Raw genomic sequence first — 20455 nt, 5'->3', positions numbered from 1 at the left:
AAAACTTACAATTAGATCTTTAAAAATTCTTTCCAAATGATATAAGGTCATTCGATCTGATAATTTCAAGATTTTTAACGCTTTATTTCAAAATATTTTTGGATGATTCCAAAGTTTAGAAGAAATCTTTTTAACTCTTTTTTCTAATAAAAATGTTCTCCAATAAGTTTGTGGATTAGTACACAAAGATCCTCTCTCCTCGCTGCTGCAATACATACAAGTTGAAATTAATTAATATTTGAATGCATTAATTTTTTCTGTAATCCATTCTCCCAATCTTGCCCACTCATTTTTCTGGCAAGCATCAAGAACTCTCTCCAACATTGGAAGTGTGGGCTCAATGGTCATTGTCCTCATAAAATTGTCAAGCTCATGCATGGATCCATGCCGAATGTAGAGTTCAATCATGCAGTTATAATGCTCCAGCCGAGGCAGGACATGGTATTTACTGCTCAGTGACTTGAAGCATTCTGTGCCAAACTCAATTAGGCCTTCTTCAACGCAAGCAAGCAGAATGCCCTTTAAGGTCACATGGTCTGGCTTGACGCCTTCTGCTTCCATCATCGCAAAAAGTTCAAGCGCTTCTTTACCCCTATGATTGTGACAACATCCCAAAATTATGGTATTCCAAATTATCACATCCCTAGAAACTGCTCCCTTGAGAACCTCAATAGCATACCCAAGACAACGGCATTTACAGTACATGTAAACCAGAGCGGTTCTCATTATAGTATCTATCTGAAATCCATGTCTAGTGATGAATCCGTGAATTTGTTTACCGTGGTGAAGAGCAAAGGTATTTGCACATGCTAACAAAAGGGTTCCGAATGTATATTTGGTTGGTTTTGTCTCCCACTGCATCTCTGAAAACATTGTTAACGCCTGTTCACTTAACTGATGATGGCCATAGCTAGCCAACAAAGCATTCCAGGAAACCCTGTCACGCCAATCACTCATCTGGTTAAACCAAACCCTGGCCATGTTCAAGTTCCCACACTTACCATACATGTCAAGAAGGGCATTGCTAACCCTAATGTCCAAGTGGAAGCCATGTCTGTAGGTGTATCCATGAATCTGTTTCCCCGTTTCATGATCCGAAATACCCGCAGAAATATTTAACATCAAACCGAGTGTGACATGATCCACATATTTAATCCTATCAAGCATGAGATACATAAAATCTAACGCCTCAGACCATTCAAAGCACCGAACATATCCCGCTAACATTGCATTCCATGAAACCACATTCCGTTCAGGCATCTTATCGAAAAGCTTTCTTGCCTCCAAAGTTTTCCCACTCATTGCATACGCCGAAACAATGGAAGTCCAAGACACCAAATCTCTCGAACCAAGCAGATCAAAAACCCGAGAACCATCCTCCAGCTTGTGACACTTCACATACATGTTTACAAGCGAACTCGAAATGACATTATCCTCTTGGAGGCCTAACTTCACAACCACCCCATGAATCTGCATCCCCTCCCGGAGCGCAGACACGCTGGAACAAGCAACAAGAGCGTTAGAGAAAGTAAAATTCATCGGCTGAACCGCCGTGGAAAACATCCGCGAGAACATGAAAACCGCTTCCTTTGCATCACCGGCATCAAGATAACGCCTCACGATCACATTCCAAGTGACAGCATTAGGCTGCGGAATCTCATGAAACATCCTGCGAGCATCAACCATAACCCCGCACTTGGCATACACATCAACAAGTGAACTCCCGAGTATGACGTTACCACAAAAGCCAAACTTTGTGACCAGCCCATGAACCTGCTTGGAAAGAGGAAGCTGAGAAGCAGCAGCACAAGAAGCAAGAACGCTAGCAAAAGTAACCTCAGAGGGCCAAAAACCGGACCTAGTCATCAACAGGAACAAGGAAAAAGCCTGGTTGGGGAAACCCGATCGGGAGTAAGCAGTGATGAGAGCGTTCCAAGTGCCGCCATCTCGTCGGGGCATTTCGTCGAACAGTTCGCGGGCGTCGCGTAGACATTGGCATTTGGCGTAAGACTCGATGGCGCGGTTTAAGAGGAAGACGGGGGGATTGGGGGAGAAAGTGAGCAAGTGGGACTCGACCTTGCGAGCCTCGACGATGGCGCGATGGGAGGTACATAGGCGGAAGAAGAGGGCATAGAGAGAGTATGGAAAGGGTTTTGGGAAGGCGAAGAGAATGGAAGTCGCCTTTCGGATGCGACCCGCTTTGAGGTAAGTGAGGATTGTTTTTATCACTTCGTTGGTTTGGGGCTGTTGCTGTGGATTCAGGTTTTCCTTGCGGAGGAGCTGGCTCACTACAGAAGCGGCACTCACGCCCATGCAACACGATTATCACCGACACCATTATTCCCTTTTCCATGTCTTTATTAACAATGGGCTTCATCGGAATACCTTTCAACCACCCAAATGCTTGGGCCAATATCTACACCCTGTTAAATTACATAAAAAGTTACTTTTGCGAGTTTCGGCCCAAAACAAATCACGATGATTTTATTTTTAGAGAAAAAGGGAAATCAATATTTTAAATTGAAAACGAGGAAAAAAAGTAAAACATTATTTAAATGAATGAAAAGCATGGATAATAAAAAAAAAGTTGGAATACGACATTAGAACGAAAAACATAGGAGATATACAAAGTGGTGACGGTGAAGTAAGAAATCCAAATAATTCCATAGAATTTGGCCACAGCGGTCTTGGAGCCACTCGTGGGGATTATAATTTGTCTCTTTTTGTGCCTTCAGCTTATAAAAATTATAAATAAAAACGTTTTTGACTTTTAAATAGCCTTCTAGATTAGCTGCATCATCTTCTCTAGAGCTTTTATTTGTTTAATATAATTTGGGTGCTAGATTTCTCCAAACTTGTTTGGTTCTGTTTGTTGGCCCTGCCACAAAAAAGAAGTTGATGAATGAAAGAGAAGCATTTGTGTGTTAGTTTATTCTCCCTCCTAGTCTATCTCCTATTGATATCGTGAGACACACGTAATGCACGTTCCTAAAGTCCACGAAGAACATTTTATTTTTCTAAAGGTTGTGCTTATTACAGGGTGTAAAAGAGAATAGGGAAGTGAGGAACAAGTTGTCACTTCTAGAAAGCGAATTAATGGAAGAGAAAAGGAAATTCAGCATGTTAACCAGATAGTCTCTAAAAATTGCTGTGTTTATAAGAGGCTGCTACCACAGAATATGTTTGCTCAACACTCATACACGTGCATCAACATTCATTCAAAGTAAAACTACAACCTTAATGAAACAATAACATCATTAAAACATAGGAAGAAGATACAAATATGAGCAAAGTCAAATATGAGTCGTCAGGTTTACAAATAAATCCTTTGGCTGCGGTTCCGGGGGCTGCTACTCATGTAATATATCTAAGTATATTTTTTACATTTTCTAATATAATTATGTTTTGTTTTAGTTCTTTTGAAAATATTTTTTAAAACAATCCACCTAGTATTCAATTTTTGTTTTAATTTTAGCTGCTAATTACCTAGTTATTGAAGTAATCAATAAACAATAAGATTTATTTGATACTATAAATAATAAAAACATATACTTAACACCATATTATAATAATATAATAATATTTAAAATTAAAAATAAATTAAATATAATTAAAATATTATTTTATTGATTTATAAAGTAAATATTTTCTATTGTTTGTAGTATTAACATATCACCACTCATCAATAAAAGTCTGTCTAAGCATATGATGTCACAGATTACTTGATTTAGTTTTTATTTCAATGTACTTATTATTTTCATTTTAATCCCTCTAAATAATACTTTGTTTCTATTTTAGTACACGATTCCACCATATCCCTTTAAATTGTGGCTATAGCAACTATTTTCACCTACTTTTCACAGTGAATCCTTTAACAATGCCAAAAGTTCACATGATTTATTAATGCACAAATTTCTTCAACCCAAGGATTACACTCTGTGATTTAGGGTCACAAATTTCTTCGAAGGTGAAAAGTGTGGAATTAAGGTTATGGTTTGGTAACTAGATATTTGTTTATAAATCAAAATAAAAATAACATAAATTTATACGTGAGCTAAATTTTATTAATGACATTAATAAAAAATGGTTAGAGTTGTCAAAATTATTTCTAACTTGTAAATCAATTTAATCAAACCTATGGTAGAAACCAACCCACCTCAATTATAATAGAGAAAGGGGATTTTTCATTTCCAACCCACCTCATACAACTTTTTAATAAAATGAAATTCACTTTACTATTATTTAGTATTATCCTCTACCATTATAGGTAACAGCACTAAAAAATTTAACAGGTTAATTGCTGCGATACTATCATAAAAAAAATAAAACAATAATGTTTAAATTGTCTAGGTAACACATAACTCGTTTAATCCACCGCTTTACGAATCGAAAAGACTAGTTTTTTTATTCAGTAAAATAATATTATATATTTAGTTTTTATGCATTATTTTATTGAAAATTATAAAAATATTTAAAAAGAATAATATCATTAATCTACGATAGTATACTTTTAGTACTATTTAATTATTGTAATTTTATTTCTAGAGATTCTTTAATTGAATGTAAATTAGTATATTAACCATTTAAATGACTGGTCATCAGGCTTAACTGGAACATCAATTTCAATTACAAAATAACCTTAATAGATACCATTATTAGTTCATCACAAACAACATGGAGTTGGTGTGATCTTATTCTTTTGGAAAAAAATGAGTGTAGATTGAAAAACAAATAAGTCAACATGTTATTAATTGCATATAGCAAGAGGGAGGGCCAAATCCCAAATAATGCCTCTGCTTATAATTGTTGCCATTCATTTTTCTAAGAACATCTTATAATGCAGAACAGAACACGGCTGTTTGAATATGAATTATCCGTAAATGTTAAAAAATGATAAAAAAGTAAAAATAATAATTAATGTAAGTGAAATAGTAATAATATTATTAACAACTGTTCTTTCAAGTATCCCACAATTATTTTTAACAACGGTTTTTCATGAAACTGTCGTTAAAACTGTTTGTTATTGTCTTTTTTTAGCGACAGTTTTTTACTAATAGTCTTTATATGAAATCGTTGTTTTGATATTTTGTATTAGCGTAAAATTAACTTATAAAGTAAGATATAAAACTAATTTATAAATTAATATTTGTATCCGTTTGTATATTATGAAATATTTTTATCTCTAATTAATGTGCAATCTTTAAAATATCATATTACATTAAAGTAGTTAACTCGTACGTAAGACTATATAATAAGTAGCTTAATAGTAGATGGTCTTATTAATGCAGTGAACACTCACTAGACTAAAAATAATTATCATATCATCTTAAGAAATAAAAGTTAAATTCAATTTTATAAAATAAGATTTATATATAATTATATATTATTATATATTATGAATTATTTTTATAATTAAGATTTGATATCAAACACGTATAGTATATGTATTGGTGGTGTATATTTTCAACAAAATGTGAAGAAAAGGAGTTAAATATCATATGTTTCTCTTTCAGGTAGAGTAATGGAAACAGACAAGGGCAGTGGGCAATTTATGAAACTTGAAAGTAGCGGTGCAGAAAGAAGACAAGAAACTCCCAAATCTCCAATAATTCAATTCATCAAATCAAATCAAATCACCCACTCTCTTCTTCAATCTTCTCTATTCTGTTTGTGGTACACCAGCATCTGCATGTGCATGTCATGTACTATACTATTTAATGTGCCATGTTTGTGACAATTTCTTTTTAAGGTTAGTTTACTTTTAATACATACAACACCACTAAATTCTATCTCACCAATTAATAGAACCTACTTTCTATAAAAATATATATATTTTTTGTTAAATAATTTTTTTATTTTTTCTTAAAATATTAAATACCAACTAGAAATATTCCTGTATACAGTATTTTTAGGAATCAGATTTTTGGTATTAAAACAATTCACCTTTAAATAAAATTTCCCGTACAATAATAAATAAATAAATAATCAAATGTATGAGTTGCATTTTTTTTTCTCTCACTTTCGATTTCGACTTCCTATCCACGTGTTGCTGTATCATAAACTCTAGCTACCTACCTCTTGACATAAAGAGGTGTTTTCATAAAATAAAAGACATTATTGAATGAATTTGCATTCTTATCAATTTATATATAATTTGATTCTTTTACTCATAGTAATAACATTATTATGACTATTTGGTGCAATAGTTATTTAGTTACAAGAATTATCATTTAATTTGCATAAAATATAACATAATATTGTCCTATCTAATACCAGAATGAACGGTAAAGTGAAAAATAAGGAGAAAACATGACCAAACTTTGACATCATATAAAAATTGATATTAGGTTTGGTAATGAATTTAATTAATCCCAGCCTATTGTGCCTTTTTTAGTGGGTTCCTTCGTGTTTTATAACAAGTTTCATAATTGTGGTGAAGAAAAAGTACTCAATAAATGAAGTGAGGTTTTGTGGCCACTAAACAGTAAGAGAGAAATAAAGACTTTAGGCTATAGAAAAACTTACAATATCTTTATCAAATGAAAATGTGACAGACAGACTTGTATCCTACCAAACACCTACTTGTATATATCTGGAGTATGGTTCATCTCCCTTATATCTTTGGTTCGACATGCAACGTTCTTGAATTTATAATCACTAATGTTGGAGATCTCACACCAACAATTAGAGATGGGAGAATATTTTAATGTATTTAAGTGAGTGTAAATTTCATTCCATGAACCGATTTTATGGAGTTGAGTTAGGCTTAAAGTTTACTTTGTAATATAGTATTAGAGTCATTTAAAACTTATCTTAACAAGTGTTTGTTGGACCTATTGTGTCATCCGCTATCGGATCGTTATCCGACCACCCATAATATGTTATCTCACGCACGAGCTGTCATTCTCGGCGTGAGGGGTATATTGGAGATCTCACATCAACTAAAGATGAAAATATTTCATTGTATTTAAGTGACTGCAAACCACATCTCCGATTTTATGAAATTGAGTTAGACTTAAAGTATAATTTGTAATAACTAATACTATTGCATATATTTGTCAAAAAAATGTATGGGTTTAGCCATTTTGTCGATAAAAATTACTCAAATATGTAATCAAAATTAAAACAAAAAACAAAAATTGGAAGTCTTGATTGAAAGCTAACACTTGACTAGGGACCAATAAGGCTCACCGAACCAACGAATGTGTTTTAAAAGCTACAAGAAGCTTCAATTGTGGTCATATAATGATCTCTGAAAAGCAATTATATGGGTTGGAGAGTTTGATTAGCACTCACTCTATAAGAACTATATTTTGATATACCAACTGCACATCCATGATGGTATGTACTGCTACCACTTTGCTTGGGAAACATTCAATATTATTTGTTAACAATCAAAATGATAAGCATATAATGATCCTTGAGCAGAGATTCGTAATGGGGAAGGTTGCTATGATTATCTGTTGACAATTAATTGGAAAGAAAGGTTTGTGTGGGTCTCTCACATGCCGTTTTAGATCATCTTTGTGGCGACATTCTTCACTGTCCCAAACAATAAATACTTATAACTTATAACCGACAAATAAATAACTCCAAAGTATCATGTCCTTGTATAAAACAAGATAACGTTAAGAAGAAATTACCTTTGCAACAATTTCTTAAGTCACTGCCTTTGATCAAGTAGGCTTCTTGATCTTTTCCTTTTTAAATGATAGATTTTTCATTCAATTTATGTGTGATATATCTTTCTGCAACATTTGCAACTGTTTAATCGAGTTGGATCCATAAAAATAATCTTATTTTAATAAGGTGTTAAATAATAGATACTGTTTAAATTTATCATCTAAAGTTGAAATATTAGTAAAATTTGTCTTCTTGTTGTAAGTGTAGTAGTATGTGGTTTAAAAGAGGAGATGTTGATAAAAAAGTGATGTGTGGTGAGAGAATTGTGAGGTTGATTGCAAGGACCGATGTTGAGGAATGTGTGGTAGATCCATTTGGTAAATCTTATTGTAGAATTGTGGTATGAAGTTAGGTAAGCTCACCGGGGAATTTTTACACGTAATTTTTCTCATAAATTACATAAATTGCTAGATTTTTCAAAACATTCCTTATGTCGTATTTGAAAATATGATTTTAAAATAAAAAAGTAATGCTTTCAAATATGAATTTACTTTAAATGATAAGATTTTTTTTTCTCATACAAGTCGTGCATGTATAAATACTTTTAATTTTCATTTTGTTTTTAAGTAAAATCATGTTATCAATATTTTTTAGTTTTTTTAAATTTAATATTTTTTTTTCTGATTTTTTGTTCAAGTAGTAATTGTTAGCATGTTTTATAGATTTATTTAAAGTCGTATTCGTTAGTACGTTTTTCAATAAAATAAAATAAAATCGTGTTTCATAGCATGTGTTTCTTTCCTTTTTATTTTTTATTGTTTATTTTATTTTTTAGTATTTTTAATTTTATAAATTTAGATAATGTAATTAATTAGCTATTTATATGCTAATTGAATGTATATTGAATAATTTAAAATATTAACATAGTCAAATATATTTAAATAACTTTTTTTTTTCTAAAAAGTAGTTAAATATATTTAATTAATGAAATTACTTATGTTAATTGAATGTAATTTTGGAAAATTTAAAGTAATGTCGTTAAATATATATTAGTGAAATCCAATAAATTGAAATGAAAATAAAATTTGGTTAATAATAAGAGAAAAAATATTTATCTATGAGAATTAGTGTATTTTCTGAGTCTATGTTCTCCATGTTTGGTAGATGGGTGAGATGGTAGTGAAACTCGTGATTCATGTTCATTGTGATCATGTCCCTCTTCATCGTCCCCGTTTTTATTATCGGATGTTTGTGAAGATATGGTTGGTCGGTAATAATCTATAGATGATATTGAATTGTATACAAAGAGCGGGTGATTAGATAAATATATTTCATGGAGTTCAACAAAAAATCGGTTGAGATGAAAAAAAATTATATGTGAGAGGGACTTGATATTGTGATGATGATTGATCAGACCTGGTGTGAATTTTATCCATCCCATGTATTAGAATATTAGAGGTGGTTGAAAATTAAAATCAACAAGATATTATGGTTGAAATTGTTAAGCGGTCCAATATGTTGATATCATGGTTGGGGTTGAGTTTCTTCAAGGTTCTAGGACGTGTCATCCTGTTGGAAACGTAATGGTTAGTTGGGTGTGATTAAAAATTACATTATGAGATGTAATAGAAAATGAAGTTACATCGTCCTTTGACATAGATGTTTGTTGTGGTCTTTATACTAGATACATTGGATGCATTACGAAAAAACTAAAAAATTAGTTGATCAAAATGAAAATTACCGATGGAATTTTGATAGACAAAAAATTGTCGGTAATATGTTTGTTGGTAACTTACTAACAGAATTTTCCGTTGATAACATTCATCGATAATTAATAATATTCTCAATTATTATTATTATTATTAATATTAACATTATTATTACTATTGTTGGTATTATTAAATTTATCGATGAATTGTGTTTGTATTCAATTATTCATGAATTTTATCGACAGATATTGATTTGCGTTTTTTTAATATCATATCTGATGGTAACAATTGTCGATAATTATTGATGGACAAAAATCACCGGTAGTTATCAAGGGACAAAAATTCGTCAGTAATATTCATGGTAATACCATCTGTCAGTGAATCAAAAAATTATTGTAGTGGATGTACCATTGCATATATTGTGCAATGTCACACAAATGGTCATTTCTGTCTAACTGATTTTCTTGAATTAGGCAGTTATGTCTATTGTTCCATATTCTGAACCTTTTATCATGATATTGTGACAAAATATTTATTTTTTATTCTCCTCGTGTCTTCTTTATAAAGTTGATATAAGTTTAACAGGTCCGTAGGAATACATTGATGAAGTCTAAATTGTCTCATAACCATATTAGCTTAATGAAACTCTACTGTGAAAAAACATGTAAGAGGAACATTTGCATGACTCATATGAGAGACGTCAATAGTGATCAAACAACTGATATTATTTGGACGATAAGAAATCCATACAAATCTGAAACAAAATTGTTGTTAGGGTGAGTGTGACAAAATACCTATATGGAGAATAATGTAATTATTGGGTTTAGGAATAACCTTCTTTGGTTGTAAGTGGTCAAATGTGCTTCCTAATAGATGAAGTGCATATGTAGGTGTATTTGTTCTTTGTGCTATACGAAACCACTTATGATAAAAAATAATTAGTTTATTAAAAAAAATAAAAAAAAATAAAAGTGTAGCATTCAATTATATTGTGAAAGACATACAAATTAACATTTTCATTTATAGAAAGTCAATATCAACTTCAATGTCTTCAATAGTTAAAAGTTCAACAGTGGAAAGAATACATGTAATGTGATCTCAAGCTCATGACTACAGTAGTAACATGCCACCTCTGATGTTTTGAAGTCAACGCGATGATTTAGAGAATGATACATATATATACCAAAACAGTTAAGCTCTAACTATAATTTGACATGTAATTAATGTTTGGCAATAACAGTAGATACATTAGATGAACTCTACTAGTTGATGTATGACATAAAAAAACTTATAATTAGTGTCAAAATATGTGTTCATGTATCTTCACTTAGAATTAGCTCGATTGCGTTATCAAACAACTGTCAAAATACAATATTAAACCAAGAGAATTCTACTACATTTCCTTCAACTACTTTAGGATGGTAATGAACCGAATAGTTGCTCATAAATATATCTAACTAATTTAATATTTTAAATTATTCCAAAACATTCAATTAACATATAAATAAATAATTAAATACATTATCTAAATTTATAGAAATTAAAAACATAAAAAATCAAATAAACAAGAAGAAAAAAAAAACAATAAAACGTGTTAGGAAGCATGATTTAAAAAAAATACATGCTAAAAACACAATTTCACCAATAAAAATCAACAAAAAATTATAAAACAATTTAATAATCACCAACTCAACCAAAAATTAGAAAAAAATTATAAAATTATTATAAAAATTATTAAATAAAAATTAATTTTAAATACTAAAATAATTAGTTATTATATGATTAAATTATAAATTATTTTATAAATTAAAAAATATGTTTGATATCTAATGTAATTTCTATTATTAATACAAATTTATAAAATAATTTATAAATTGGTATCTAACTATTAGTTACCAAAATTTTAGTTTTTAACTACATTATATTTTAAATTAGTCTCTTGATCTTTTAAAAATTAATTTAAAATATAAAATATTAATATCTAAAACCTTGAGAACTAATTTAAATACTATTTTACAAATTATTTTATAATTTTTTATTAATAATAAAAATTACTTTATATATCAATAATTTTTTATTCTCTAAAATAACATTAATTTAGTTAATATAATGACTAATTTTTTTATTTCTAAATTTAGTTATTATTTAATAAGTTTTTGCAATAATTATTTAAATTAAAAAATTAAAAAAATGTGCTTAGCAGCACAACTTTACCAAAAAAAAACAAACAAAATTCGGAAAACATCCATGCATGCACAATTTTGGATAAGTCAATTAAAATTGATCATTCAAACTGAATTTTGTTTCACAACTTCTTTATTTTAAAATTGTGCTTAAAAACTTGACTTATTTAAATATATAATTTTTTTTAAAATATGTTCATTCTTATATATAGAAAAGATATTTTAACAGTAAATAAATATTTCAATATATATATATATATAAGATTTATATATTATATTTATGATAAATAACTTATATTATAATACACTATTGTTATTATTATCGAATTAAGTTAAGTCAAGATAAAAGAAAGGAAAAATAATTTGAGATGATTAAGAATTTTTTAATTAACTGTTAAATTAATTAAAAATACATTTCAAATAAAAAGATTATGCTCCGTCTATGAAATTTGATTAAGATTGACTCTAGATATTTATAATTACTAAAAAAAACATTTCAATTTGAAAAATACTCAATAAAGGTTCTTTTGCGAAGAATTGCTGTCAAAAACACTTGTCAAAATGATGATTCATTTATAATAGAGTATATTTATAATAAATAAATAAATGAATATTTAAATTGAAGAATACAGAGAAAAAGGAGTAAAATTGAAATGACAGTAATTGTTTGTTCTTTCTTGAGATTGATAAGATATTGTTAAATGTATGATGCAGAGGCAGCTATAATAATAAAAAGGTGTATAACTGAGATAGATGTGAAAGGAAGTGCCTGCAATTACAATACATCCTCAACAATCTAGAACCCCTTGACTTTTTAGACTCCCTCTTAACTCTCTCTCTCTCTCTCTCTCTCTCTCTATATGTGTCATTTTAAATCTTCCTTACCAAGAAATTAATAGCATCACCCCCACCTCCTTCAGCCAAACTCTGACGTCCCTCAACACATCATCACGCTCCATCTCTCTTCCAACACACACATATATTCATTCATTCCTTCATTCCTCTTTTTACTCTAAAACATTACAGAACAGAACAGAGAACCAAAGCCATGCTTGATCCCAGGACACACCACCCCACCAATTCTTTTCATCTGTACGACGACACTCGACACAAACCTCACACCACATGGGAACCCACCAACTCTCTTATGTGGCCTTCCAAATCTCCTTTTCAGGAACTCAACGTGGATGATTCTGGAATTTGTTCTCCTCCCATGTGGACTACCAGCCCCCCACACACCAGAAACGACCACCGGGGCCTTTCACCCACGTCCAGGACCCAGGCCATAGTCAGAGGGCAGAGGGAACTCATGGAAATGGTGAAGAACATGCCCGAGTCCAACTACGAGCTCTCCTTGAAGGACCTCGTCGAACACCACAGGCTAGAGAACGAAGTGGAAGATCGGAGGAATTTGACCGTGTACAAGAGGGACAAAAGCGGTGGTGGTGGTGGCGGCGGCGGTAAAAGGGTTGGTAATAAGATGGTACAGGTGAAGAAAAACGGGAACATTGACCGTGGAGGTTTCTACCTCAAAATGGGGCTTCCTTTTTCTCTGGGGTCTAAGGAGAAGAACAAGAGCAAGAAGAAGAAGAATGAGTCCTCTGGGAATAGCAGTTCAAGAGTTACCCCTAAACCCGATGGATCAACAAAGGGTGGTGTTGACAAGGAGTGGTGGAAGAAGAGTCCTTCAGCGTGTAAAGGGAGTGACAGTGGTGAATCCAGTCTCAATAGTGGTAGTTCCAAAAGTTCTGGTAGCAGTAGTAGCAGCAGCAGCAATAGCCGGAGTAACAGCAGGTATGTTCCATCTTCTCTTGTGATTTTATTTGGGTGCCTTGTTTAATCAGTTACTAATTAACTGCAAAGTGGATGAGTTATATCAGAGGAGTAGACATAGTCCTTTACATATGTTTTTTACAAAATTCTCCAATCAAAACTCCCGTATGACATAATTTATGCTGCCCTTTATGTAAATCGCAGAACTGTACTGAAAGCATATATGAAATTGCATGTTTTGTACGAGAACTAAACAAAAATGCTCAGACATTGAAAAGTAGCAGATTAAAACTACAGCGATAGTTTCTTAGTTGAAAGTTGAAGCTTGCAGTTTATTCGGTTGTTTGGTTTTTGTAACTACTAGATCAGAATATTCAGTTGTCTATCATTCAATTTCTAAGGAAGCATATGTAAATTTAACCGTTTCTAAGAAAGCATATGTGCTTGAAAGATGAAAAAAATAACATGGTGTCTCGATTGTTGCATTCCACCCCAATAGGTGGATGACTTAAAAAGTCAAAGGACAATTTCAACCCACAAAAAAAGTGGGAACGCTCATGAACTTGCCTTGAAACGGCATCTTAAATATCAATCCGTGACTGTCACGGGTCAAGAGGCTATGGGACCTTTTTCAGTCCTTCTTTTAAGGACTTTATAAATATGAAGAAGAAAAAAAGAGAGGGTTTAACAACTGGTTGCAAATATTTTCGTCCAATGCTAATCTGATTGAGCACGGCATTGGAGTAAAACAACCTAGTATAGGGTGTTTATTTTGAATAAGGAAAATAGGGTAACAATTATGTAACTGCATTGTTTAGGAATAGTAAATATAAATCATGACTTACCAAATATTCACTTGCTTGTGTAATTTATCCTAGTATTGTGCCTGTAATCTGATGAGTTAGTATTTAATTTTTGGATGTGATGCAGGCGTGAGAAGGGTGGTAGACTTTGCTGGGGTTTCATTCGCAGACCCAAAAGCCAAACACGAAAGTAAGATATGGTAGTTTGTGATGGAACACGGTGGTCCATGATCCTCACAAGTCATTTGATAACTGTAGCATGTAAATTTTTATGAGTGATGAAATCTCTTAAAAGTGCATTGTGGGGATGGAATCTGTATAAATGTGAGTGTGCTTCATGTAATTACAGCTTTTCTGATTTCAAATCTGATAAGGCAAATACAAGCACGCCAAGAGAAGATTTACTAAGTTCCAATTTTTTACTTATATCCTCCCATCACTACCAAACTGCTTCGAAACATTTTATGATGCCTTGGATCCCACAATTGAAGTGCTCCTTACTTTAGTGTGATCCATAAGTACCAATTAACATGTTTATGCTGCTATTTGAATAAACAATTATGTACTTCTTTCTTTTTATTCATATTATTTAATCTACTCTCTATTTTTAAAACTTGATATTTTGATTTTAAAAGAATATTTATCTTTCTATTCAAAATGGACAAATTCAATTGTATAATAATTAATAAAATAATTTATATCTATGAGTAATATTTAAATTATTTTTTATTTATCTTAAAATCATTTTAGATAAATAAAAAATATTGATAATAAAATAATTTTTGCCTAAATATCCTAATTTTCTTAGGGTTCTGAATTGGTTCAATTGATTCTTAGCAGCTCTAAGAAACTATTGACAAAGATTAAATGAATTAAGATTGGAGCATTTAAGGGTATTCCAATTGAAAAAAATGTTAGGCTAATTGTATTACACTTGATTTTGGTCTTATACTTAGTTGACCTTAGTTTTATGTGTTACACCCTTTAAAATCAACATTTGTTTGTTTTGAATTATTTATCATTTCACAACATTCTATTTTTGCACTACATTTGTATGTTTACAAATCTCACATGCATACAAAAGTTAGAGAATATTTTGTACAATATTTATTCTTGTACAAAAAGTGAAAGATTATAATAATTTTCCCCTATACATACATAAACATTTTTGTTTAAAACTAACATTTTATTTTATCAATGTTTTTAAATACATAGTTTAACATCTACATCAATCTGAATAATCAAATTGAATAAAGAAATAATTACTTGTTAATTTATGTTTCATCTATAACCATGTGTTCAGATACATATCATAAATTTTATTAATGTTAACTTTCCTCTATTTAAACAATTCCTATGTTTCCAATTTATCTCCCTCAAGTTAAAACATATTAACAATTTGTTTTATTGATATATAAATCAAATTGAATTATTTAATCAAAGTCGCAAAATGATGATTAAAAGTGAATAGAATCAATTAAAACAAACTTAATCATGTTAACAGGATTATGGTAGAGGGCAAATTGTGTATTTGAAATAGAAAAGTAAAATAAAATAGTCATAAAAGAAAGTACGAGTTATCAAATAAAATAAAATATTAAGTAGGCAAAAGAAATTTAAAATATATCTAGATAGAAAAATAATGATAAATTCCATAAATGAAAAGGTAATAGCTTTTCAATAACGAGTATAATTATTAAAAAATATTCTTACAATGTAAAATTGGATTCTCGTTCATAAACTATTGTATTTAAGAGTTATTTTATTCTCATTTAGATTTTTTTTACGGAGTATTTTATTTTATTCTTATATTATTTTTACATTAATTTATCATAAAAATATTATTCAGATAATTAAAATTTAAAATTATTATAATCTTAATTAATTTCATTTTTAAATATTAAATTTATACCATTATATAAAGATGATACATTTTTTAATAATTTTATCAGAAAAAATATTTTTAATAATTTATATCATCATTATCATTATATTATATAAAGGCGATGTATTTTTTGCACTATTCTTATTGCAATTTTTAATCATTTTATAATTTATAATTTATAATTTTATTTTTTTATTTTATTTTATTAACGTATCTTATCAAATAATAGATTAAATCTACGATTCAATTAGACCAGCCTTTAAGAATCATACAAAATTAATAATTAAATAAAATTGGATTCTTAAAATATAAAGATTAAATTAGGAAAAGAAAGAATTCTTAAAATATATCTATCTACTCAAATTCTTTTCTTTTTCAATGAAACAATTACACCAACTACAATATTTTTTTCTTCTTCTTATTTTAATGTGAATAGTGTGGAGTATTAATGACCAACCAACGCGCCGATTTCACACTAACAGTAATCACATTCGCACCTTTTTTTTCTTCTACATTTTCTTGTAAGTATCATTTTTTTTTTCAGAAAAAAAATGCTAAAGTCAAGAACCAAGTAAATAAAAAAAATAACTAAGTGGAAATTGTTATTTCAAAAAAGCTAGTGGATCTTATTTTCAATCACAGAAATATAACATTTATTTATTTTTTTTTAAATGTTATAAATTTCAAAATTTCTAAATAATGTTGTTATTACATCATTATTTATAAATTTTCAATAATTTCAAAGTTTCAAATTTACAAAATTATCACATCATTATTTATAATAATGGATGAATAGTGTTGTTATTAATTTAAACTTTATTAGTCTTAAATTATTTATCGTTAATATTGCAGTCAATTTATATGATTGTTAGTATTTATATTGTATAATTTTTACTGATTGTAATTTTATTATATATATATATATATTATTGAAGTGAATCAAAATGGAGGTATCAGTTCAACAATTTTACAATTTTATACAAACGTTCAATTAATTTCTACAATTTTTTTTTCTATTATTTTTTTCAATTAGTTTTTACAAATATTAAATCACTATAATGTTTAATTTTTTTATTCAAAATTTGAAGATAAACAAAAAGTTGTAGAACTTTTAAAATTTGAAAGTAAATAGTCAAAACTAAATTAGAAGGAAAAAAAATAACTTGTACCAAGTAATAAGGTATATAATGTATAATGATATTTTATTTTTCATTGTTGCTAGCTTATTACCCAGAACAATACTATAATGATATTTATTATTATCATTAAACAATGATAATAGTAATAAAGATAGTGATAATAATAATAATAAAGATAATAAGTCATAGAATATAATCTTAAGGCTGATTATCCAAAAATAAAAGTTATATTATCCTATATATTTTATAAATATAACTTGATTTCATGGTATCAATTTTCATAAGTAAAAAAACTAATTTTCAAAGCAATTAAAAGTATTAGGCTAGTTAATTTTATTTTAAAGTTAACCATTTAAAATTTTGTCTCATGTTAAATATTATTGTGAGATAAAAAAATTTATTGACTACTAACGTAACTCATATGTTAATATACTTAAATAAATGCACACATGAGATATGAGAAATGATAATTACAAATCTCAACTGATATAAAATATAATATTATAAGATGGTGAAAAAGATGTTGGTGTTCTTAGATGGCTGAGTTTAGTTCTGAAGTTATATATTAGTTAAATCATGACAGTACATTGAGTTGGGCTACTAAAATGAGAGGTGTGGTGCAAACAGCATATTGGCTACCTTGGGCCTTCAAATGTCCTTCACTGTCAAATCTGTTAACTTTTTTTATCTCTCCGTTTCATGCCTTTGTTGGAGATGATAATGTCCATAAGTAATTGGGCTTCGATGCCGATTCACCTCCATTACCATCCTTCTTCACCTTCAGCCAATTACTTTCTGCACCCAATTAATTGCTTCCTGCACCCGATTTTTTTTTTTAAATCCCATTATTCCCCTGTCTTTGTTAAACACTCCGGATATAAACATCCGTAAGCAATTAACATTTGCATTTGAAGCTCCCGGACACGTATGTCCGTAGTAGAGAAATGCGTTACGAATATCATTATCCAGAATTGGGTTTTGTATTCTGGATGTACATATCTGAAATTGGGTTTTGAATTTCGGATGTACATATCCGGAATAGTTAACTATGCTCTGGATGTGGGCATGCGTAAGTATATTTTTTGACTTATGGATTTCTATATCAAGAAGTTAAGTGATTTTTTTTTTCTAGCATTCTCAATGGATACAGCTGCCTCAGAGGAGAAATGCGAACGGAAGAATGACAAGACGACACTGCCCGCTGCGTTCAACGTGAAAACGAAGGTGACAGTGGCGGTGGCGGTGCGGCTGCTGCGCAAACACGAAGGTGGCCGTGGCCGTGACGACTACTCCGCGAAAACAAAGGGGTGTTGTGATTGGATGCAGATCTCTTCCTTAACCTAATTTCAATTTTAGTAAAGTTATTTTCATATTTTAAAAAAATTCAATAAAAACATGATTAGATGATCAGCATAATCAACCTCACCATCACCCTGCTCCTTAATACAATTTCAAGTTATCGTATTTATATACTACAAACAATTTATTTTTAATCAATAGCAAATTTCTAACATATTTTCCTACACTTTATATCAACATCTCAAATTATAATATTATTTTATAGTTAGGAATATCTCGTCTTTCCGTTATTAATATTTTTGAATTTCTGGTGTCTGCACTTAATAGATTTCAAGTATTGATTTTAGGATAACTATAAAAGATTATTTGATGTGAAATTAGTTAGTATTAGATTGTTGATGATAATAAATAATATTAAATATATATTTGAACTTCATATTAGTCAACATATTTACATGTGTTGGACCTTTAAGTTAGTAGAACTAAATTCTGATATCACAATTAATCATTATATTAATCTGATATTAAATATTTTTTTTCTTTTAAATTTATGTTTAAATGACATTTATCTTATATGTTCAAAATATTTTTAAACATGTATAAGACATTTCGATCTTATATATATCATAGATGTTTAGGGTCATGTCTAAGGCTTATTTTATGTAGCAAATATAATCAGATATTTTAAAATGATTGCATAATATTAAAGAAAATTATGGATTATGAATAGGTTTTTAATACATTAAGAATCAACATGCTCATTTATGCCATTTTGTCTTTAGTTTAAATTTTCAATTCTTCTTACTTTTCTTTACACACTTTTCAACCAAGTATATACCACTGTTTGAAAAGAGGAATGAAGGAAAAGCAGCTCTTTCTTCATTCAGCAGTTGGGAACCTTTTAAAAGAATTTAGCTCTTTCAAAGTAGAAGGGTATTCTAATAAACAAAAGAATAGATTAACAATCGCTCACTACAAAATCAATAATTAAAATCTGTGGTAAATAAAATACACATAAAATTATTTAAGTTATAAATAAGTTAATCTCAAGTTTAATATTTTTTTAACAAATTAAACTCATTTTTTTAAATAAAATCGATTAAATAAATAAGACAGAAACTAATAGCTTTTTTACATTATATATATATATATATATATGACAATATAGTTTTAAAGATAAAAGAAAAGAAAAGTTGTTTTTATATGATATCATTTTTGTGTATACTTTTCTCTTTTAGTTAATGTATTTATATATTTTTTTTTCATATTGTATACAATTGCTATTATTAATTGCTAAATAGCATTCTTTCCAACAAGGAAAAAACTTATTTATTTATTAATTATTAAATAGCAGTCTTTTTAACAAAAAAAATAACCTACAAAATTATTTTACTTCTACTTATTTTTTTTTTTTTTCAATACGCAAAGTGATATACTTCACGAATAAGAATAAAATGGAATACTTTATGAACAAGATGATTTGTTTCTTAAAAGTCAAATAGAAAAACAGTACATTTGATCTGACCCATGAGCGGATTCGTGGAATAGCTTTCCAGAAGAATAATATATAGTATTATTTCATTCCATTAATATATATATATATATATATAATTATATTAAAAACCGTGCATGATTAATACATGTTCTTCATATCGTAAATAAAATTTGTTACAATATTTAATAAGAAAATAATAATTTAAGTAAAAAATAAAAGTGACTCTATTAAAATTAATTATTTATATTGATGGTAATATGCTTTTATATTTATAGTTGGATGTTAAAATTGGGAGGCAACAAAGAAGTACAAATGTGGTTGACCCTTCCAATTCCAACGTCACCCGTGATTCCCAATCCAATCCAAACAGAGACAAACAGAGAAAAGATAGAGAAAACGCGCTTACGACTTGGAACCGTTTCTTCCATTCTCTACCAAAGTCATAATAGAAAACCTCGCCAAATACTAGTATAAACAATTGCTTAACTACATTTTTTAATCAACAGGAACAAATCATAATTAATTTCTTAATCTTCCTAATTTCTC

General features: G+C 29.3%; 2 protein-coding genes across 3 annotated transcripts; one reads left to right on the top strand and one right to left on the bottom strand.

The window, feature by feature from the left end:
• Positions 1-114: 114 nt before the first annotated feature.
• LOC137821399 (Tetratricopeptide repeat (TPR)-like superfamily protein) lies at positions 115-2398 on the bottom strand. 2 transcript variants are annotated; one of them, XM_090295785.1, is made up of 2 exons: positions 1859-2398; positions 115-1773 (listed from the first exon to the last, which is right to left on the bottom strand). In XM_090295785.1, exon 2 carries the CDS (start codon positions 1684-1686, stop codon positions 232-234), a length of 1455 nt encoding a protein of 484 aa, XP_090151911.1. In that variant the 5' UTR covers positions 1687-1773; positions 1859-2398; the 3' UTR covers positions 115-231. The 2 variants fall into 2 exon arrangements, with proteins under 2 accessions (XP_090151911.1, XP_068482070.1); XM_068625969.2 differs by having other exon boundaries at positions 115-2393.
• Positions 2399-12270: 9872 nt separating this feature from the next.
• Positions 12271-14704, top strand: LOC137821193 (uncharacterized). Its single transcript, XM_068625667.2, has 2 exons — positions 12271-13309; positions 14219-14704. Exons 1-2 carry the CDS (start codon positions 12564-12566, stop codon positions 14283-14285), a joined length of 813 nt encoding a protein of 270 aa, XP_068481768.1. The 5' UTR covers positions 12271-12563; the 3' UTR covers positions 14286-14704.
• Positions 14705-20455: the final 5751 nt, after the last annotated feature.

Source organism: Phaseolus vulgaris, chromosome 9, assembly GCF_051622355.1.
Source record: "Phaseolus vulgaris cultivar YP4 chromosome 9, ASM5162235v1, whole genome shotgun sequence".
NCBI lineage: Eukaryota > Viridiplantae > Streptophyta > Magnoliopsida > Fabales > Fabaceae > Phaseolus > Phaseolus vulgaris.
Note: the sequence above shows the minus strand (reverse complement) of the source record. Positions and strands in the feature narration are given on the sequence as shown.

Bases quoted from the DNA above. Each gene is read 5' to 3' on its own strand.
- LOC137821399 (XM_068625969.2), bottom strand. From the start codon at position 2,313: ATGGGCGTGAGTGCCGCTTCTGTAGTGAGCCAGCTCCTCCGCAAGGAA.
- LOC137821193 (XM_068625667.2), top strand. From the start codon at position 12,564: ATGCTTGATCCCAGGACACACCACCCCACCAATTCTTTTCATCTGTAC. The intron at 13,310-14,218 runs GTATGTTCCATC...GATGTGATGCAG, and splicing joins AATAGCCGGAGTAACAGCAG to GCGTGAGAAGGGTGGTAGAC.